This window comes from Dendropsophus ebraccatus, chromosome 2, assembly GCF_027789765.1.
Source record: "Dendropsophus ebraccatus isolate aDenEbr1 chromosome 2, aDenEbr1.pat, whole genome shotgun sequence".
Lineage (NCBI taxonomy): Eukaryota > Metazoa > Chordata > Amphibia > Anura > Hylidae > Dendropsophus > Dendropsophus ebraccatus.
In genome coordinates, this window is record NC_091455.1 from 132,488,950 (window position 1) to 132,512,707 (window position 23,758).

At 40.4% G+C, this 23,758-nt stretch overlaps 1 protein-coding gene across 2 annotated transcripts in view; it reads left to right on the top strand.

Annotated features, from left to right (window-relative positions):
- MYRIP (myosin VIIA and Rab interacting protein) overlaps positions 1–23,758 on the top strand; it is a 381,686-nt gene that overhangs the window by 303,903 nt on the left and 54,025 nt on the right. For both annotated transcript variants that reach the window (XR_011361710.1, XM_069958351.1), the window contains exons 9-11: positions 1,470–1,647; positions 4,827–5,479; positions 10,627–10,863. Coding sequence is in view for 1 of the 2 variants with exons in the window: in XM_069958351.1 (XP_069814452.1) it covers positions 1,470–1,647; positions 4,827–5,479; positions 10,627–10,863 (1,068 nt within the window). In the remaining variant the exon portion in view is untranslated. The remainder of the gene's footprint in view (positions 1–1,469; positions 1,648–4,826; positions 5,480–10,626; positions 10,864–23,758) is intronic.

Here is a 23,758-nt window from a genome sequence, read left to right on the forward strand (position 1 = left end):
TTCAGAATGATAAATTCAGACCCCAAATCCTAGGCCCCTAAATAAATTGTAGCTTTAAAATTTGAAAGCACAGCGCAAAAATGACAGTGTTATGCACAAATCTAAGTCTTTTTTTTTACACTAGTGTCCTGGTGAAGCCATAGGGGAATTTATCAATGGTTTTATGTAGATTTGTGTACAAATTTGGGCTCAAAAGCAACTTTTTTTTTTGTTTTAAACAAATATTTTAAAGACAGTTGCACATAAATGGCAGTCCATGAAAAGAAAGAAGAGGAGGGCACTCACTGTCCAGTGAAGCTTCTTTATCAATGATGCAGACTTGAAATCTTACAAGGCATGAAGGAGCAGACGGAGGACGCCATGCACTTTAGTAAATACATACTGTAGGTTATGTGTTTTCTGAAGTGCATGGCTTCTTGGATGTGTTATGACTATTCTATGCTATAAGGGAGAAAGCACCTGCCAGTGACCGTACACTCACTCATACCTTACCTCATTGACCTCCACCCGGACCATGTTATGGTAGTGCAGGTGTTGCAGATAAAATTCTAACTTGTTCACACAATTTTTCTAGTGAAAATATTGATAAATTCCTCCAATATGTTTATGTGAACCCAGCCACAGGGTTTATTTCAGTTTTGAGTTGTCCTTTAGCACCACCTAGTGGATATTAAGTAGTATACCATGAAGTGTGAAAAACAGCACAAATGCTATGTGTGAAGATTTTTTTTATTAAACCAAGGCAATTTTGGGCAATCCAGTGTAAGCTAATTAGCAGTATATTTCTCTATTCAAGTCTGATAGTTTGTTACACTGTATCAGTATATCAATCTAAAGTCCAGACTGATTAGTTACAGAATTGTGCCTAGAGTTGATACAGTTGGAACAAACTTAGTATTGGGTCATCTGCTTGTAAAAATTTTAAGGAGCTAAAATCAAGGAGCTGGTATACTAGAGCAAATTTTTCCAAAAATATAATGCAATTTGTGCCAAAAAAAAACAACAACAAAAAACGTAATCACTTGTGTGTTTTAGACACTTTTGCACCTTTCTTAACAAGGGGTATGGCTTTGCAGAAAGGGGGTGGCTTCACAAGGAAAAAGTGTATCTTGCAAACAACCCCATGCACCATAATTGTGGCACAGCATGTTGAAGTAATGTAAGCCAAATTTAAATCTAATACTATTTAAATCTAAATTTAAGGTAGACAGTCTAATGTGCTGGTTTTCTCATACAGCTTGACACTGTCACTGTGCAAAATGACAGTCCTGGCTTGGTGCAGAGCACAGAAACACAGGCTGCACACAGTACCAGGCCAAGTTGTTTCAGCAAGATGCGGGACACATGGGTACTGTAACGGAATGACCGGACATCTGAAAATTATGATGGTCCCACCAAATCTGGGACAGTTGACATATTTACTATATGTTGTGGTTTTAACCCTTTATATATGATCTTTCTTTCCTTAGAGATCCCACTCTGCTTTCTCTTTGATGAGTGAAGATGCGGCAAGTAACCATGCCGAGGTTAAATCTAGTACCCCAGAATCTCGCTACTCATCACAAAGAAGCCACAAGAGAAGACTTAAAGAACCAAGACCTTCTACATTGCCAAGTTGGAAAAGCGTGGACAGTCTTTATGATTCAAGTATGTTCTTCTGTATCCTTAGTACATTTCAGTAAATTCATCTTTGGGTAAAACATTGGATTTTATTTATAAATCACCTTATTAGCAGCATCTGGAGATTCAGTTTAATGTACTAGTACTGTGCTGTAGCAGATATATCTGTAAGATCACTTTATAATTTAACCCCTTTCCGTCAGTAATATGTATATATACGTACACATCAGTAAGCCCCTCAGTCAGGAACGTATATATACAGGGGCGTAACTAGAAATGGCTGGGCCCCATAGCAAACTTTTGATTGGTACCCCTGTATATCCCCCTATAGATACCCCTGTATTATCCCCTATAGATGGCCCCTGTATTATCCCCTATAGATGCCCCCTGTATTATCCCCCTATAGATACCCCTGTATTATCCCCTATAGATGCCCCCTGTATTATCCCCTATAGATGCCCCCTGTATTATTCCCTATAGATGCCCCCTGTATTATCCCCCTATAGATACCCCTGTATTATCCCCTATAGATGCCCCCTGTATTATCCCCTATAGATGCCCCCTGTATTATCCTCCTATAAATACCCCCTGTATTATCCCCTATAGATGCCCCTGTATTATCCCCTATAGATGCCCCCTGTATTATCCCCCTATAGATACCCCTATATTATCCCCTATAGATGCCCCCTGTATTATCCCCTATAGATGCCCCCTGTATTATCCCCTATAGATGCCCCCTGTATTATCCCCCTATAGATACCTCTGTATTATCCCCTATAGATGCCCCCTGTATTATCCCCTATAGATGCCCCCTGTATTATCCTCCTATAAATACCCCCTGTATTATCCCCTATAGATGCCCCCTTTATTATCCCCCATTAATGCCCCCTGTATTATCCCCCTATAGATACCCCTGTATTATCCCCTTTAGATGCCCCCTGTATTATCCCCCATAGATGCCCCCTGTATTATCCCCCTATAGATGCCCCCTGTATTATCCACCATTGATGCCCCCCTATATTATCCCCCTTTGCAAAGCAGATAAAAAAACAAACAAACAAACACAACTCACCTAACTCCCCCGTCGGCTGTCTTCTCCTCTTCTCCCGGGGGGGTGTCCTGTGGATTCCGGGCAGCACAGGTGACGGCCTCAGCGTCTGCCGGGGAAAGTACTTCCGGCGCACGGTGGGCGCCCGCATCAGTCTAACAAGCGCTCCTGTGCAGGAAGTACAGGCCGGGGGCGGACGCTGAGCTCACCAGTACCTGTGCTGCCGGGATGGCAATACGGTGGTGGCAAGGGGGTAGCACAGGTACCAGGGAGCTCAGCGTCCGCCCCCGGCCTGTACTTCCAGCACAGGAGCGCTTGTTAGACTGGTGCGGGCACGCTCCGTGCGCCGGAAGTACTTTCCCCGGCAGACGCTGAGCCACACTGCGCCCGGAATCCCCGGGACACCCCCGGACCCAAACAGCTGCAGCACCCGGGAGGCCTGCTCAGCCGCCGGGTGCTGCAGGCTATGTAAGCTCTGGGGGCCCGCGTCAATAGTTCCTGATGCGGCGGTAGTTCCGCCAGTGTATATATACATTCCTACTGCACGGGGTATGTGCAGTAGAAATGTATATATACGTTTCTGACTGAGGGGCTTACTGATGTGTATGGTACCACTGCAGTGAGAGCAGGGGCGGATTAACTTTACCATAGGCCCCGGGCTGTTCACCAAGCCTGGGCCCCCCCACCCCACTGTAACTATGGAAGCACTAGCCTGGCGTTCATAGTACAGGATAGATAATGTCATGATGTCCTGATTTGTGCAAAATTGCCATAAAAAAACAGTGATTTTTTGCAAATTATGGCAGAAGTGTAGCCAGGAGACAGTACACCATTGAAAGTATAAGTCTTTTTGGGTGGTCATGGGCCCCCCAGGAGCTCAGGGCCCCGGGCTGCCGCCCAAAACGCCCCTATTATAATCCACTACTGAGTGAGAGCGGTCCTGCACACATCAGTGTCCGGGGCCACAGGTAATGAGTGGCAGCCGGGTCTCATTAACCCCTTGAACGCTGTGATCTATAGAGATTGCAACGTTTAAGGTACTCAGTGACGGAACAAGCATCTGTCACTGAGTGATCAGGACACCCACAGCCATGCTGTGGGGGTCCTAAACGCATGTACTGATGGACAGGGGTAATCCTCTTACCTCCATAAAAATATATATATTAAACATAAACATATTGTAGCGTGCAGAATTGTCCGATCTATTAAAATATAACATTATTGTTTCCGCATGGTGAACGGTGTAAAAGGAAGAGAAAAAAAAACACCAGGATTGCTGATTTTGGTGGAATAATAAAAGCACTATGGCTCTTAGAAGGCGAGGAGGAACATTGCATTAATTTCTGGCATCAAAGAGCTTAGATTTCAGAGCAGGATATGCCCACTCAGCCAATCGCTGCCCAAGACAGGTAACTTCTGTGGCCAGTGATGGGCTAAGCATGCATGTCCTGTCATTTTGAAAGGAGGAAGAAGAGACAAGCAGGCGGTAGACAAAAGTAGAAATAAATATATCTTTTAATATAATTCTTAATTTATGTTGATAACTAATGGTATAGATTAATGTAAAACCTACAATAAAAATCGAATAAAAAAAATAGCAGATGAAATCATAAATGAACGCCATCAGGCAGGAATTTCAATTCACTTGTGAGGCAAACAGTGTGACATTGTGGTTCCTAGTCGAGCATCCAAGAATTGTTGCGTAACCCTACCCTTATTTCTGCAGTCAATAAGATGATGCTTGTTTTTAGTGCTGCAGCTGGGAACATTAGCAATTTTGTAAATGTGTGATGTTGTATCTAGGCACCAGAAAAAAAGAAAAATCTTAAATTCTACAAAATCTGCAGAAACATGCAAGCATGTGCTGTATCTGCTTAAGGGCAGTAGGATCCCATCTATGTAGTGCTTCACAATTCAACAAGAAAGTGATTAGGTAAAATTAAATCAATATCCCAATGTATCTAACATCCATCCATTGCTAAATTGACCAGCAGCTGATTCAAGCCACATACAGAGTATTCTATTGTGGACCTAATTTTGGTTCATTTATGTCATTCTACAGTGTTCTGGCCTCATGTTTACATAATTAACACATTGGTATAAGAAATAATTGTGACTCCGATGTAATATTGTTTTCTTCTTTCTATTTGTTACCAAGGTCCGTCTCCTGTTCTGCAGAGTTCTGATGGAAACTGGGTAGCATTACAAAGTATAACCTTGCCTCCTCCAAGAATGCTTGCCCAACCAAAGAGCCAAGTGTTCAAATCCTTAGAGAACGAGTCTGCTGTTGTCTCAGCGTATGATGAGATGGGCTCTGAAAGCGATGAAGATGTTGATTGGAACTTAGCCCTCAATGCATATCGTCGAAGAGCAAGACAGATATCAAATGATTCCTGCTATACAGACTCCCAATATAACACAGAATGGGCCTGTGGAAATGATTATTATCAGCCTGTGACATCCCCATCATCTGGACTCTTTACAAACACTGAAACTGTATATTCCGACTCAGAAACCTCTTCTGTTAACTCCTTAAAAGAGAGTAGGCTGTCTGCTAAATCTCTATGGCCAAACAGAAAGAGTGCATGTGAGCAGATGCAAAAGGAACACGTTTATGGAAAGATGGATATTAACTTCAACCCACAGTCCATTAGTATGGAATACTCCGATAGTAGTGAGGCAGAAAAAAGCCATGTTGATATTGAGAAGAGGTCAAGAAGATGGAGGAAAAACAAGGTTTCTTTGGAGGGGCTGGGTGAGGGAAGCGATACTATAATGAAAGTGCAGAAGAGGACTGTGGACAATAATAAGGTTTGTAGAGAAACTCACAAATGTCATATTATGTCTTATTCATTTTCTTTATGCACACATTTGTCAGTAAAATGCTACGTCCAGTGCCCATCCTGCACTGTAAGCAAGAGCAGATCAGCTAGATTGGTGCTTAATACACGGCTCAAAGATCGTGCAACCAAGGCTCCCTGAACACCACTAGCGATGTCCGTGCAGCCATCAACCGTGCAGCTCTTATAGCACAGAAAGATGGGCAGCCGGTGGGAAAAAAAATTTAACACGCTAAAAGACAGCAATCAGTCAATGAGCCAGTGTTTGCTCACTCTGCTAATCGCTGTCTCTATTACATGGGGAGATCTGCCTAATTCAGACTGGATTCACACTACCTTAAAATCTTTGAAAAAGGCCAATAAAAATACCATGGCCTTTATTTTTTTGCAAAAACCTTAGTGGCTAGATATTAGCTGGAACTCCATGGAAGTTTATCATCTGCCTTACATATATGGCGTTTTTTGTGGCTCTCCTTTCTGCCATTTTGAGACTCTGTGGCAGTTTTTGCAAAATTCAGCATACTAAGGGTGTGCCTTTTTTTTGTTGTTGTAGCAAACGGTGCATTTTCCTCCCATAGACTTCAATAGGAACTGTGAGGGCACCCTTAGCAGATAATCTCCTTGTGTAAAATTACCATTAAATGGTAGATTCAGGTTGAAAACTGTCACATGAGCAAAATTTTGTTTTAGACACTGATAACTGGAAACAGCCCTTTAACATAAAAATATTGCCGATCTGTGGTGAAAAAACTAAAGATTTATCACACTGCACGCAAAGGGTGCAACATATAGCTCACAAGATACACGTAGTTATCATTAAGGATATAAGTATATAGCACACTGAGCACTAAAATAAATAACAATGCCAAATTAGTATCAAAATAACCAAAGTAGATGGTTTATCTAATACCAGTTTCAAGAGTAGTGTCATGTTCTCCTCTAGGTGGCAATCATACATTGTTTCTTGAATTGAGTAGTACAGTTTTGGATTGCAATATATACACTAAGGCTAGGCTCATATATTACAGCTAATATTCACAGGAAAGTTTACTTTTCTATGCCTATAACTAGATTGGCAGAAGCAATTTGAGTGTCTTGGTTTGGCAAGGATATATAGAGATTTTGTGCCATGTAGTGGAGCAGTTTGGGAACTTAGGCCATGTTCAAAATGTAAAACACTGGCCATTCTATGACCCGGCTGAGTCACAGAATGACTAGTGTTTGAGACGGTCGTTCCGGACGGTACTGCAGTACCGGCCGGATCATCTTAATTTCTCTCAGCTTGTTGGGTGGAAAGGGAGGTTTGGACAGAGCCTATGTTATCTTCTAAAGCGCCGACTCTTGTTTCCAGCTCTCCTATACGTTGTGAATTGGATGTAATTTGGGATAACGCATTGTTAATCGAAGTGTGCAGGACTTCTAGGCGTTTGTCAAATAGTGGTAAAAGAAGCCTGGATACTGCTTGGGCGACTGCTATAGCCTGCGCAGGGTCAGCATTGGTGAGGTCCTCATCCTCAGGAGGCAGAGAGTTTGGGGAGGAAGAGGGTGGTGTGGTAGGTGATTTTTTTGGAGGACATGATGTCTGGAGGGGAAGATGGAGTTGCGCTCTGATGGGGTAGCTTCCCTTTAGATTGCTTGACTTTATTGTCTGCTTTTTGGGTGGGGGTTAAAGAGGCATTGGACTTGGTGGTGCGTCGAGATCGCCCTGTTGTCTGGGGAGTAAGGAATTTGTCCATATCCAAATGAGAGTGTAAAATAATCTTGTTGGCGCTGATCCTTGGGAGGTAAACTAGGTCATATCACTGAAGTTGAAAAATCTTAGGTGCTAATAAGAGTACAAATAATCTTGTCTGTATCGGACTTGGCCTCCGGCCGGTAGTGAGCCTCACAATCGGTGTGTGAGTAATAAAAGGTGGCCACTGCGAGGTGTGCCGCTCCGGAGGACAATTGATCACTGTGTAAAGGGCTAGATGGTGAAGTAAGAGTCTTTGCCCTTTATGGAGCTCCGTTGTATGTTAAGGTATGGAAACACAGTGATTGGGACAGTGGTGATTCAGGACTGTACAGACTGGTTGTTGGCCACCAGTACGCCGGGGGGGGGGGGGGGGCGGGCTTGCAGGTGTTTTAGACTGTGTTTTCCTGTTGAAAGACCAGCACCTTCACATATAGCGACAGAAGATGAGGTCAGGAAATATTCAAGTTTGTGAGAAGAATCCGACAGGGTAAAACTTAGTATTGAGCACAATAGGTGTTGCAGTGCAGTTAAAGATTCGGACAGTAGGTGGCGCTGTGCACTTGGATACAGCTGCTGGAGGGTTTTTGAGTACAATAAGTGAATGCCGGCAAAGGGAGGATATAGGGATATATGAATTTGTTGTGCTCTGTAGGTGTTGTTAGACAATAGATGCTTCCTGAGGGATGGAAGCTGAGTGATCTCAGTTGTTGTGCTGCTGCCTGGGTATTATGTTCCGGGATGAGGAGTCACAAGGGGGAAAGCTGTTATCACCACCCTCCCGTGCTTTGCGGTGAGCAAGGAGGAGGCGGATCCCAAGATGGTGCCCGGCCGCGTGGACCAAGTCGCAGGGAGGTACAAGACGCCCCGGCAGTGCGTGTGTGTAGGGGTTGCCCTGTGCGTTTGAGAGCAGAGACCCCCTGTATATTAGATTCCCTCCCGGCGGGTTTGGGGTCCGGTGCGGGGGCCGCTCCGGAGCAACACCGCCCCTCTCAGTGGCGGGTCCGGCGGGAAGGTGATATGCCGACCTGTCCCCCCTGGTACCTCTCTGCTTCCTCTCGGTGACGTGCGGTGAGGTGCGGTGTCGGTCCCGGTTAGTCTCGTGGAGCAGGAGCTGTATGGCTGCGGCCACTGGGCCCGGCGGGATGCCGCTTGTTTTCAGTCAGGAGCCCCGTGTTACGGCTCGGATGATGCCCCTTTCTATCCTGAGTCCTGGGTGGGCAATTTCGGGCTGGGGTAAGGGTTTTTAGGCAGAAAGCACTCTTTTTGGACGCCTTTCAGGACAGAGCTCCAGCTTGTGCGTCCGCTTCAGTTCGCTGCAAGCCAGGCCCCCCCGGATCATCTTAATTTCTGATGAATTGGAATGCAGGCGCATCAGTGTGCCCGCATCCAAATTCCCCGCTGAACACAATGGTAAGAACTGACTGCGGCCACTATGCAATGAATAGAGGCCGCAGAAAAATGACATGCCCATTTTTTGTGCGGCTGCTAGTAATTCCAGACGGAGTGTATACTATGGGGGAAGTTTATCAAACTTGGTGTAAAGTGAAACTGGCTCAGTTACCCCTAGCAACCAATCAGATTCCACAAGAGTCTGTGAGGAATGAAAAGTGAAATCTGATTGGTTGCTAGGGGCAACTGAGCCAGTTTCACTTTACACCATGTTTGATAAATCTCTCCCTATGTATATACACTCCGACCAGGATTCCCTCTAGCTGTGTAAGTTAAGTATTAATCACGGCCGTTGTTGCAAAACGGCAACAACGGCCGTGATTAATACTTAACTTACGTTGTGTGAACATGGCCTTAAAGTATACTGCCTTAATGACATCACCCGCAAAGTCCGTGATTGCAGATACACCAACATGGGTCAACTTAGTGCCCATTGATCTCTATTGTGCTGTTCACACATTCTGCTTTTTCACGGATCTGCAATCCTTTTCTTGAAAAAATAAGATATGTTCATGATTAAAAGTAAATGGGATCCGTGTCATGAATCAAATCTAAGCAAACTAGTGAAATTATTTTTTTACCAGTTCAACATTTTTGCAGATGCAGAGGCACTACGGATGGAATTACGGATAATTTTTACGGATCACCAAGTAAAAATAGGGGAGCTACAGGTATATGAGGACCTGAAAAATCACTGAATGTGTGAATAAGGCCTAACTGTCTTCTTACTTATGTATGCTGTTGGTTTTGATTATAATTTCACAGCTCCAGAAACCCCTTTAGTGTCTTACTGTGCTGCTCATGCTTCTGCATTTCACTCTAAGCCGGTGGATAGGCCTTTTTTCATAAATGACTTCTGGCTCAGTTAGTTCACTCAGCTTTAGCTTCATAACAGCGTATGCGGCTGCTGGACAATCAGTATACAACCTGCATTTGGTCTGTTTTTTTTTTTTTTGCTATTACCAAAGACCAAATGGCATAGTGAAAGAGCCTTGACTGCAGTTTTCCAGTAAGTGAGACACCTAGTGGCAGAATTTATAGCATTGCATTTCATATAGAAAACAGGCAATTAAAAATAAGTAAATAGTAAAGACGTAGTATATTACCTCCCCTGCTGATTTAACATATTTATTGGAAGTACCCATTTAAAGTGGCCCTGGATTTTAAAAAAAAATGGCCTCATGTAGGTGGATCCAAAGTGGCAGCAGGCAGGGTCATCAGACCTTTAGCCTTTGTTTTGCAGAGCTGCCAACTGGTATCCCCACCCCAACATCCTCTCACTGCTGTCTGCTCATTCATTGGCTAGTCTCCTCGGTCTTTGTGTGCACAGGTCTTCCATTGTACATTTTGGTGACCAGAATGCCATTATCGTGCGTATATTGAGAGAGAAGGATGCTGAACACTCAGACCCAGATTGATCAAAACTTTTGACATGTCTCTATAACATGTCAAAAGTTTTAACAAATTACAGTATTACAGAGATCAGTTAAAAAAATTAGGTTCAATCCCTGACAAGAAGGTATGCTGGCAGATTTAGCTTCCTCAGCTACTGAATAAAATAAAGCATTTCATAGATGACATTGAAATTAGTGGGGGACCTGTGTAATGTATAAAGATGCTGGGCCTTCCAGTACAAGTGACACTTTTTATTCTTGGCTTTGGCTAATAGGTGGGAGCTGTGGCCAGGGTCCTCCATCTATTGCCACTGAATACTGTGCTAGAGTACTTAGAAATCCTTTGAGCTATCCTTAGCTGGAATAGTGTTCAGATTTTTTTAATCTGTCATAGAGATATCTGGGGCACTGCATACATATTTTTCCCTTTTTCAGTGACTGCAGTAGATTATAAATAGATTTCATTCTGTATTTTGCATTACCTAGTGATATTAAAAGGCAGTGTTAATAGTGATATGTAATTTTTTTTCTTGCCTACAGAGTTGTAGTGATTTATCAGAAACTGGGATGAGCAGCGGAGATCAGCATCATAGAATGAAAAGTGATTGTATTGAGCAAAAGCTAAAAACAAGAATAAATGAATTAACAGCAAAGATGAGCGACAGAGAAACTTCATCTGGAGAGGAACATGAGCCAGAGCCTACACTGAACACGTCTAACTATGAAATGCTTTCATCAGAAGACAATTCCGCGTGTGTACAAGAGGAATTGAAAAAGGTTAGATTTGTATTAAACTGCCCACATTTCAAGAACCATCTCATACTACTGACATTCTTCCAGTAAAAGCCTTACAAATGTTATTGACTGCATTACTTTCATTCATAAGCCTAGCTTTCAGAAGTAAATATTTCTACAGTAAGTAGCAGCCAAATTATAGACAATAGCAGAAAAAAGTAGGTCCGCTCACTGCCCCAATAATGCGTTGTACGGGGTGCTTCTTAAATGCACATGGGATCCCAATGCATTTGTACTAAGCAAAGAAAGTGAATGTTTGGCCAATTACACTGGATTTTTTTTTTTAATCAGATAACCTTTTATTATCCATCTCATTGCATAACAGATAATGCATGTACAGTAAAATAAAGCATTGAGGAAAACTATTTGATACAATTAAATTGTAAGCATTATGTGTAAAGGCACTGACTAAAACCAGTTAGAAGACGGATATATGTGTCCACTCCTTTTTCTGTATTTTCCTCCGGGCATGCTTGTGCTATCACTTTGCACATTCCGATCAAAAAGAGTAGTGAGGATCGCATAACAGCAAGAGTGCATAGAAATAACCTTCAAGTGTTGTAAACAAAAAGAAAAAAACTCTACACAACTTTTGGCTCAACAGGAGCCAAGCAACCCGCATTGCACCCTAGGGAACCTACGAGGTCGTTAAGGCTATCAATTACACTGGATTTAAATGGCCGCATGAACCATTCAGCAATCATTTGTGCAACCAATTAATTGTGCCTTGTAACAGTACCGCAATTGAGCGATGATCTTGTTTGCAGCGTACTCGGGTGATGTAAAAGGACCCTTAGGGTACGAACACACGTACACTATCCGCAGAGGATTTCTCACTGCGAATTCGCAGCAAAACCCGCTGAGGATACTTGCCCATTCACTTCAGTGGGATAACTTACTTGAAATGGAATTGTCATCCCGCTGCGAGTATGTCAAGGTCAGCTCCCTTAACCCCTGCGGCCCGGATACATACATTACCGGGTCCTCGCTCTGGCTTTTTTTTTTAGGTTGTCTAGAAAACATGGATACAGCCAATGACTATATCCATGTTTCCCACATAGCCTTAGGGCTTTATCCAAGTTCAGCAGCCACCGATAATCAAATGCCGAAAGTTCGGATCGACTCGAGCATGCTCGAGGTTCGCTCATCTCTACCTACAACTCATAAGCACATATGAATTTTTAAGTGGGTCTCTGCTAGAAATATACATATTAAGATGAAATACAGGTGGAAAGAGGTAAATGCATTAATGGAATTTTTCAAAATTAAGAAATTAGGCTGGCATGAGAAAATGTTAGAAAATAATAATAATTTTGCTCACTTGATAAATCTCAGCTAGAGAAAGGATCCAGCCCTGGGTGGTCCCTTCCTTTTGCTACTGGTAGAAAACTATGCAGGACTCCTCTGATAAGGGAACTGCCTTATAGCAAATAATGATAATAATAATAATAATAATAATAATAATAATAATAATAATAATAATAAATAGTGAACTACTATACAATATGATTGCTACTATAGTTGTGGAAAGTAATATCTAAGAGCTTAGGTATAATAATAAAGTGCCTAGTACAAAAGTAAATAGCTGCCACAACAAGAGCTAAGTGCTAAACAAATTAAATAAACCCTGTTGTGCGAGGCTTTATATATGCACATACATAATACACATACATAAAAATTATTATATACACAAAACCTTATTATGCATGTCTACACATGAAGCCTGGGGGCAAGTTACTATCACCCCCATTCCCTATTTTAAGTCTAAATGAGAAATGAAATATAGCCACTTCCTTCTGTATCTTTCACATATATGATATTTCGCATACGCTACCAAAATTGTCATTTTACTTTTTTTTTTTTCTCCCAAAGCTTGCATGGATATAGTTTAATATTCCCTACTGCATATACAATTCTGATTTTAACTGTAATGTAACTTTCTCTTTATTTAAATGCTCTCTGAAAAACACTAGGAAAAGCAGCAGGCTTTAGAGCTTCACTTAAAATTGCAGTTTTTGTCCTCAGTACTGCAACAGGTGAGAACATTTTCTACTTTTCTCTTGCCATTCTGCTACTGATGCCTGCTTTCTACCAGCATTCTAAAGTGCGGGCTAAGATTTTAATTCAGTCGGAATTGATTTTTTTCTTCAGTCTTATAAAGCCCCATTCACAAGTTTGACGTTTCTTAACCTTTTCCCTTTTTTTGTGATATTACTGAAACTGTTTTGTCTAAGTTCCATGAATGCACATTATAAATGACCCTTTATTTTACACTGCGAATTATGAGTATACTTTATCCCTTTGAGCATGAATATATTAATTTTATGAGTCTTCATTTGTCCGCAATAAAGATAGCATAGGATGGCAATAGAACATGACTTTTTATGAAAATAAAGTCTACTTTACTACATAATTTGCAAGTTTTTCATCAAACCTGTACTAAAAAAAAACCCTAGAAAGTATATATAGAAGTAAGAACCATAGGGTATATGTCATTGTCCCCTGCAGAGAGAGAGAGAGAGAGAGAGAGAGAAAGAGAGAACAAACAGATTAAAATAATGGCCAATTTGTCCCTTATGTGGCTCTAAGGGCTGATAGTCCTTTATTAACAATGTAACACACTATTATGTATAGTGTGGAAAATAAATATTTGATACACTGCTGATTTTGCAAGTTTTCTCATCCACTAAGAATGGAGATGACTAATTTTTATTCTATGTCTAAAGCTACACTGTAACTGTGAGAAATGGAGTCTCTTAAAAAATTACATTTTATTGTATTATTTTTAAATAATTTGTATTTTATAGCATGAAATAAGTATTTTGTCATCTACCAACCAGCAAGAGTTCTGTCTCTTTCATACCTGTTAGTTTTCCTTTATGAAACCCTCCTACCCTGCACTCATTGTACCTGTTTAAACTTGTTACCTGTATAAAAAACACCTGTCCACACACTCCAACCTCTCCACCATGGCCAAGACCAAAGAACTGTCAAAATTGTAGACCTGCACAAGGCTAGTATGAGTTACCAAACAATAGGCAAGCAGCTTGGTGAGAAGGCAACAGCCGTTGGTCCAATTATTAGAAAATGGAAGAAACACAAGATGACTTCTAATGTTTCTCATTGTACGGCTCCATGCAAGATCTCGCCTTGTGGGGTAAAGCTGGCTCAAAAAAAAAAGGTCAGGAATCAGTCCAGAACTACATGAAAGGATCTGGTCAATGACCTGAAAAGAGCTGGGACCACAGTCTCAAAGATTACCATTAGTTACACACTAACCTGTCATGGATTTAAATCCTGCAGGGCACACAAAGTCCCCTTTCTCACTTCAAAACATATTCAGGCCCATCTGGATGATACAGAGGAGGCATGGGAGAAGGTCAAGTGGTCAGATGAGACTAAAAAGAACTTTTTGGTATCAACTCTACTGGCCGTGTTTGGAGGAGGAAGAAGAAAGATGAGTACAACCCCATGAACACAGTCCCAATTGTGAAGCATGGGAGTGGAAATATCATTACTTTGTGGATGCTTTTCTGCAAACGAGACAAGACAACTGCACCATATTGAAGCGAGGATGGGTGGGGCCATGTATCACAAGATTACAACAGCCTTTCCTCAGTAAGAGCTTTGAAGATGGGTCATAGCTGATTCTCCCAGCAAGACATTGACTTGAAACACACAGCCAGGGCAACTAAGAAGTGGCTGTTTAGGAGGGAGCTTAAAGTTCTGGAGAAGATCAGGTCAAAATCCCTACTGTAGTGTGTGCAAACTAGGTCAAGAACTATAGAAAACATCTGATGTCTCTGTAATTGCAAGCACAGGTTTCTGTACCAAATATGAAGTTCTGTCTTTTTATTCTAATACTTTTTTTGCAATATTTCATGCAATAAAATGCAAAATAATTATTTAAAAATTATACGTGATTTTCCGAAATCTTTTAAATAGATTCTGTCTCTCACAGTCGAAGTTTACCTACAATAAGAATTAAACATCTCTATTCTTTCTAGGTGGGAAAACTAAAGGATCTTTAAACATGCATTTTTCCTAACTTTAGGGTAGGTTCACACACAGTAAAGTAAAAGAAAAATATGACCATAATTTTGAGTGAAAATAAGACAATGAGTAAAGAGGTAAAAAAAAGAGCCATAATGAGAATGTTCATTATTTGGACGGTTAAGTCAAAAACAACTGCTATGGCTGTATTGTGGTATTATTTTATTGTGTGTAAACATAGCCTAACAATGCCTTTTTACCCGACAATGCAGCCTTTGCCCAAATAGTTTACATTACCTGTCCACGTTCCCGGTGTTCTTCTGCACTCTGCTTCCTCCTAGGTCTCGCGCTCTGCATAGAGAGGCCTGTCTGAACTGACATGCCACACGGGAACTGCACAGTGCGGGACCGAGGAGGAAGCAGAGTGCAGGAAGAGACCGGGGAAGTGGACAGGTTATGTAAACTGTTTATTGGATTGCCAGCCAGCCAATAATTTTAGGTCTGGGCTGATTGTTGTCTCTACAGGGAGCAATAACTGGCTAAATTTGGCAAATTCGACTGATTATCGCTCTGTGTAATTGGGCCCTTAGGGTGCTTTAGCACAATGCAGTTTTGCTACAGTTTTGTGGCAGCTTTGTAATGCAGTTTTGAAGCCAAAACCAGGTTTGGATCATATTGAATACATAATATAAAGAACAGATGGTAATTATGCTTTCTTTCAATTCATTCCACACCAGGAGTGGACTCCTGGAAAGTGTAGAAGGAGCATCTGTTCTTTATATTATGATCCAGACCAGGTTTTGACTTCAAAACTGCAGCAACACTGCAACAATGCTAAGAGCGCCATTAAGGAAACACACTTTGGAAGGGAAAGAGAGCTTATTTAAATACTTTCTGTATGCTATAAAGCATTTGCTTATCTATGGAGTTCTCATATAGATTGGATTTACTGCATTATGGAAAAAGACAAGTTAGGGTGCGTTCACACCTACAGGATCTGCAGCTGATTTTTTGCAGCAGATTTCAGTTAAATAACTGAACACAGCATCAAATCTGATGCTGTGTTCAGTTATTTAACTGAAATCTGCTGCAGAAAATCAGCTGCAGATCCTTTAGGTGTGAACGCACCATCAAGATGTAAAAGTTTAATGTTATAACTGTGATGTTCTATGCTTATCCTAGGCTACCAATGTAAAATGAAAGAGGGCGGAAGCCCTGCCAATCGTACATTGATGGCCTCTTATAAGGATAGGCCATGTAAGCTATGTTCATACATCGTATTTTGGTCAGTGTTTCTCTCAGTATTTTGGTCAGTATTTGTACCCATAATCAGGGGTGGAACTGATAGAAAAGGTTATAATGGTAAGATTTGGACAGTATGGCTATGTGCCTATAATGTCTTTTTTGGTCATTTTGTGGCCATTTTTTTGGATGTCCGTCATTTTGGCCCCCAAAACACTGACAGTTTATGCTAATTATGGTCATAGTTTGCATAACCCACCCACATTTTGGCATCAAAATGTCATGTGTAAAACAATAGCCGCAAAACAGCCAAAAAAAGATGCTGTGGGAGCATAGCATTTCTGTGTTTTCAACCCACTCCTGGTTTTGGTTGAAAAAATTCTGAATAAAAGACTGACTGAAATGCTATGTGTAAACATAGAATAAGATTGTGGAAACTAGGAAGCTAGGTTCACACTACGTTTTGTTCTTCCATTTCACTATCTGTTTTTGAATGTTTCATTTTAACGTAAAGAAAAACGTGTTCAACCACGGTTTGTATATGGTAAAAACATACTTTAAAAAATGGATCCATTTCAATAATTTTTTTTATAATGTCAATGGATCCGATGGATGCCATACAACTGCATTTGTTTCTACCATCCTTTATACATCCGTTTTCTCCCATATAAAAGATACGTTAAACGGACAGCAAAAACGCAGTGTGAACTAGCCTTATTGAATTTGGAAAACATTAGGCTCTCCATTAGGGTATGTGCACACTGAGGAAAACACGCCGAGGACATGCAGTGGATTCCGCGGCTTGGCCCTGTGCACTCCTGCTTTACTTTCCGCCTGTGCCATAGACTCCATTCTATAGTGAGGCAGATTCTGCCATCCACCCGAAGAATAAACGTGTTTTCCTCAGTGTGCACATACCCTTACTTTGGCTACACTAGAACTTTTTGTGGTTCTACAATGTTGATTTTACTTATTGAATGACAGCTGAAGTCTACAAGATTGCATAGAGCTGTAGCTCGATAGGTGAAATGAATCTTGTATTAGCATGAAAAGTCACAGTGTAGCCTTGGTCTTACTTCAATTTTTATTAAGTGTGAATTTTTTCATGAGCTTGTTCTCTATAACAGGATGCATGATTTATTACAGACTGATGATTTGTAGTTCATCCAACATGATTGCATGAAATTTTGCATGACAAATATGTGATTACACATGCATGTAAATGTGAACACACCCTAAAAGTAAATATAAAATACATACATCACTGATAACACTACACAGACAGAGAGAAGAAACCAGAGGTACTCTCAAGATACTGGTACAGAAGCCAGGCATAGTGTTAGGTAGAAAGGTGCTGTAAAATATTATGCATAATACTCTGGCTCCATCTATTACCCAATCACTATAAGTTGCTTTGTGCAGTTCTGTGACAATACACTGCAGTTACACAGACATCACAGAAGTTAAAGGGGAAAAAAGCAACGTATAGGCAAGAAGAGAAAATCATAAGACCAGACCAGAGTGGAAAGACACATATAAAGAATAACACTACTGTTGCCTCCACCAGTATCCCTGGGACCACTGGGACCGCCCAACATGTGTTTCACACTTCCCTGCTTCATCAGGAGCTGCTAGTGATAAAGGTCTTATCAAGTCAATAGACACATTTCAAATGTAGCAATGAGTTCTATTGTAGAGTTTCTTTAATATATTTATAGCACTAATCTACATTAGAGAGTGGCAGCATACATAAAAAATTTTGATACAATTTTAATACCTTCCTTCTATACAATCACATTACGTTATAGGAATAGTCGCTGAATACAAAAGTTTAATTCAGTTTTTTTCTTTATTTCTAAAGTTCACACTTGATATACGATTGATATATGGTCTGCATGTCAGATGAACTCTTCACCCCTTACAGGACTCCGAGGATCATAATTTTGATTTATGAACTGATACAGCTGTGTCAGTTCAGTAGTATAGCGTTTCAGCTTTTCCAGAGCTCACTGCATCATAATAAACGATGAAGCAGGGAGTCCATTAAACTTACGCTATCCAGTAAAAATATTCTCTCTTTAGGCTATGTTCACACTACGTATCTTTCCGGCCGTAGTTCGTACGCAGCCGTACATGTGCTGCTAAAAGTACGGCCTAGGGAAAAATAGACATGCGGCCGGATGCTTACAAACCGCGAACATACGCCCATAGTAGAGTTATGCTTCCCTAGCTTGTTTCAAAGCGATCTGAAACAGGTCATTTACTTGGAAATCTTCGCCCAGCCCAATAAAACACACAGAACCTTATGGATCTAAAAATCACGTTTAATTTGGCTGAAATAAGTACTTCGTACGGGACCGCATGAAAATCCACGGCCGTGAGTTGGAACATTTCCATCCTCAAACAATGGTCTTGTTTATTTTTCACGGCGCCGTATTTGATCCGGCCGTAAGCTTATACGCAGTGTGCATTGTGCGGGCGTTTATCATATACTTTCAAGCGAACGCATCAACCTCAAAACTACGTGCGTATATTCGCAGTTCGCACTACGGCCAGAAAGATACGTAGTGTGAACATAGCCTAAAAATGTATTCTCTGGGTCACTACTGTTACAGGGAAACCAAATTTATATAGGTTTTTTTTTTAACTATTACCACAAACTATCTTCCTAACAAAAACCCACAAAAACTGTTGCCACATTGAAACATCCATAGTGTTCTTATCTTTTGCGCGTCAGCTTGTTTTGGGCTAATTGTTTGCAGGAAGATGTGTAGTTTTTATTGATACCAAGTTTTACATATATATGACTTTTTGATCTAATTTATGACATATTTTGTAATGCGGTTTGATAAACAAGTTTTATAGAAGCTTATGACAATTGAAATTTTTAATGGAAAATTATGAGAATAAAAGGGAAACGTTTTTGGTGCCAAAATTAAGGCCGTCCAAAAAACGGCCAAAAAAAGATGTTGTGTGAACATATGTTTATAATTTTTACAAAAAAACTAATTTTTTTGTAATGTAAAAAAGACAGTTTAATAAATCAATTAAAAAAAATAATTTGCCCCTTCTTTAAGATAAATCACTGAATGAAAGGTGAAAATGCAAACAATTTAAATCCTGACTGTAAAATTTATGGAAAACAGCTGTTTTCTACAATTATTGGCCACGTTCACACAATGTATTTTTTTATTAAACAACGTCCGTTGTTTAATCAAGGCGGCCAATCACATTAACCTCTATGGAATCCTGACTGGAGCGTATACACACTGTATATACTCCGGCCGGGATTCCATGTGGCCGCACAGAAAACGTGTATGCCTAATTTGTGCGGCTGCTATTCATTGAACAGCGGCCAAACAAAATAGACTGTGCAATGTAAATTGCGACTCCAGCTGTACTTTACATTATCTGCTATGGCTAATTGGAGTGCGGGCAAACCCCAATGTGCCCGTATTCCAATTAAAATAAGTGATGTTAACCCAGCCGGTAGTGCAGTTCTGGCCAGGTTAAACATCTCAGACAGAGGCTGTGCAATGTAAATTGCGACTCCAGCTGTACTTTACATTATCTGCTATGGCTAATTGGAGTGCGGGCAAACCCCAATGTGCCCGTATTCCAATTAAAATAAGTGATGTTAACCCAGCCAGTAGTGCAGTTCTGGCCAGGTTAAACATCTCAGACAGAGGCCGGTCTGTGACACGGCTGTGTGAACATTGCCTGAAAAATAACAAAACCAAATAAACTAGTAATTCATTACTTGTGATCAACCAATACACAAGATCCTGGTGATAATATAAGGTTATTTTGGTATACAACTAAGATCTTTTATATTTGTTAAAACATTGAACTTTTTTAGTGAGTTACTTCATTAGTTCAAGTTACTCATAAAATAGATATCTCTTCACTCTTATTGACTTAAAAGTATGCAGGTCAGAAATTCATTGAAACTAACTGAAAAATTGTATGGTTCAAATAAGCAATGAATTAGAAACAACTCAAAGAATCTTGACTACTGTCTTAGGGGATACTCAAATTTAAGATTTCTTTATGTGCTGTAAAGACTATGTGCATTATCTATACTCTGTACTGGTTATATAAGATTCACATCATGCAGTTTTCCAAGAAATGAGGGGCACTGCTCACATACTTCAATCAATAGGTACTGTGAAAGCTACTTATCGGCTACTGTCTAGTGTTATTAAATGATACCAGATATTCCAGTTGTATAGATGGATTGGAATCTGCTGTTATACCGCTACACAGATTTATGGCTACGATAGCACTGTGTATTTTTATCACATTTTTATTGCATTTAGATCACCAAGAAAAAAAAAACATCACAATAAATGTGTTATAACAAAAATGTAGTTTTTTATTAAAATAACAAGCACCATTTTAATGTAAAATAATGGTTGTTGTTTTCAGTCTTTAGTAATTCCCACTGCAGTCAATGCAGAACAACGTGTGTCAGTTCATACACTGTATAGAATAACGACCGCGGGCATTATTTTAAGAGGTTTACACACAGATTTTTTTTTTCCCACCGTCCTTTCACCATGATTTAATTAAGAATTCAATGGACCCACACTCAAAAGGGTGTTAAAAAGCGTCTATCTTAAACCTCAAACATCCAAAAATGTACCAATGTCCATCAAATCAAAGACGTCCGCCTAAGTATGTTAAACAACAACTGTTGTTATCACCATAGTTTATATAGAAAATAAAACAATGTGTGAACAAATTAAAAAAAAGGCTGTATTTTGCAAAAGCAGGTAGTAAATAAACCTGTTTTGTGTACAACAGAATTGCTACAATATGGATTTTTCCCTTGCTTTATTGTAGGATTAATTATTTTTATCCATATCAAGTGCCTTATTGTAAATTTATTATACTGTATGCTATTTGTACTTTTTTATTTTTAGATTCTAATAAAAAAAGCAGTTAAACAAAAAAAGAAAATGGCAGAAAGGGGAGGGAGGAGGCTGACTGTTAGGCTACATCCTTACAATGTCTTTTTTTGGTAGTTTTTATGGACAGCTGTCATTTTGGCGTCAAAACACAGCCGTTTTATGCCAATTACAGCCAGGCATTAAAGCTTTCCAACTAATAACATGGCTATCATAGGAAATACAGGTAATTGGCACAACGTTTTCAAATGGCTGTCATTTCGTTGCCAAATAACGCAAAATGACTGAAGCTGTCCTAAAAACCTGTCAAACAGCCAAAAAAAAGTTGTGTGGCCATGGTCCCAGTCTGTTTTAGCTCAGTAAACATAGAAACATAGAAGATTGTCGGCAGAAAAAGACCACTGGGTCCATCTAGTCTGCCCTTTGAGTATTTTCTTTCTTATTATCTTAGGATAGATGTATTATCTTAGGATGGATATATGTTTATCCCAGGCGTGTTTAAATTCTGTTATTGTAGATTTACCAACCACCTCTGCTGGAAGTTTGTTCCAGGTATCTACTACTCTTTCAGTAAAATGATATTTTCTCACATTGCTTCTGATTTTCCCCCCAACTAACCTCTCACTGTGTCCTCTTGTTTTTGAGCTCAGTTTTTTACTAAAAACACTCCCCTCTTGAACCTTATTTAGTCCTTTAATATACTTAAAGGTTTCAATCATGTCCCTTCTTTCCTCCAGACTATACAGATAAGACCTAACTGCTCAGTAATGCTGCGTTCACACGGAACAATTATCGTGCGAATTTTCACGATAACGATCGAATTCAAACGATAATCGTACGTGTAAACGCAGCAAACGATCAAGTGACGAACGACAAATTGTTCGTTTTGATCTTACATGTTCTAAAATCGTCTTTTGCAAAAAATTCGCAGATCGTTCCGTGTAAACAATCGTTTACCGATTTTTCCTATGTGCGAGATAGGCTTAAGCGAATGCAAAACAAATTTTCCGTACAATATATCATTCCGTCTAAACGCTGATCGTTATAAAAAAAAAATTTGTTACTTCGAAATCGTTAATCGTACATTTGGGCGAATTATCGTTCCGTGTAAACGCAGCATAAGACCTAACTGCCTGCCTTCCACCCTACAAGCACCTCACCTGCCGCCGTTAGCAAGCTAAGCCAGGGGAAGCGACCTTGGGGGTCATCTGCCGCAGCAAGCTCAAACTACCTTGCTGCGGGCTATGGCGAAGACCAGCAGCCCCTTACACTCCGCTCCCTGGTGCGGCCTACGCCATCGCTAGCTGAGTTTCAACAGATCCATGACTCGTTACAGTGGGAACATAGCCTCCTGCTTCAGATCCAGTTGAAAAGCAGCCATCAGTAGCCAGCAGTACTCACAAGCCCTAGCCATTCCCTCTAAGACAGGCTGGTTGCATAGAAAATCATTTAGTCACTGAATCTGTATATTTTTTCATTGTCAACTTAGCCACAGGAACACACAGTGATAGATATTTTTGGTTGGAATACCCCTTTAAAAAATCCCACTTTGCTGCAAGACAGCAGCAATATCCAATGAATTAATGTCAAGTAAATTTTTCATTTTGCTCAAGAAGTGTGAAACCCTCTGACACACGAAAGACAAACTATCTTCTTAAAGTTTGTAGGTAGTAAAAATTGTGGGCTAGTTCTGAATATTTTTAAAGAAAGAGAAGTTAATTGCCACGTGCGTATGATGAGATTGCCATAGTTGGCGTATCACTCATTAGAAAGCTCTCAAATGAAGTCTCAACAAGAGAATATATTGAATTTAGCAGCCTGTAAAAAGGGCCATTTGTGTATGGGCTCACAGAAAATATGAAACACTGAAAGATTTGCCTTGCTCTTCATTAGTGATATTAAGGAGTCTGAGCATATGAAACCCATCAGAACTCCTGAGTAGCATTGATTTCTATTCCTTTTCCATAATGTTCTCGAAGGATATATTTCAATCTAAGTGGTACTTGTAAGTGTAAAAAGCACTAGAGGTTTGGAGGGCTGCAGGTAACTCAGTCTACTCTTGGAGAGCTTCTGATCTGCAAAGGAACAGCTCTTATCTTCATTATGACTCTTTACTATTATAACAGGGTCAAACCCCACACTTTGTAATTTGGTGATATGTTTTTGTTCATGGTCTGCAATATATAAGCAAATGGTAATAAAACACGGCCTTTGTAATTGTAGATATCCATTTCTATAATCCATCAGTTGTTAGCAAACATTTGCTTGTTAATATCAGTTTTCTATAATTTTATTGTTTTCCAGAAACGGTACCACTCTTGTTTGGGTGTGGTTTTACAGCTCAGTTCCATTGAAGTGACTGGTGCTTAATTGTAGTACCACACACAACCTGGGGAGAGGTACAGAGCCAAGTGTTAGATAAGGTATGGGGCTGTCTGGCCCTTCACTGATAATAAGATAATAAGATAAATAATAAGATAAATTCTTGACAATGATGGGGGGCCTAGATGCATTGTTTCTGCCTTAGGGTCCTATTCCACGGGCCGAGGAGGGCCCGATCAACGATGTAAACGAGCGGCGATCTGCTAGATCGCCGCTCGTTTACTGGGCCTATTCCAAGGCCCGATGATCGTTGAGCGAGGGCTGCAAGGACATCGTTACGATGTCTTTGCAGCCCTTGCAGCATCATACATTACCTGCAGGTCTTCTTCTCCGCGCTGTCTTCATCCCCG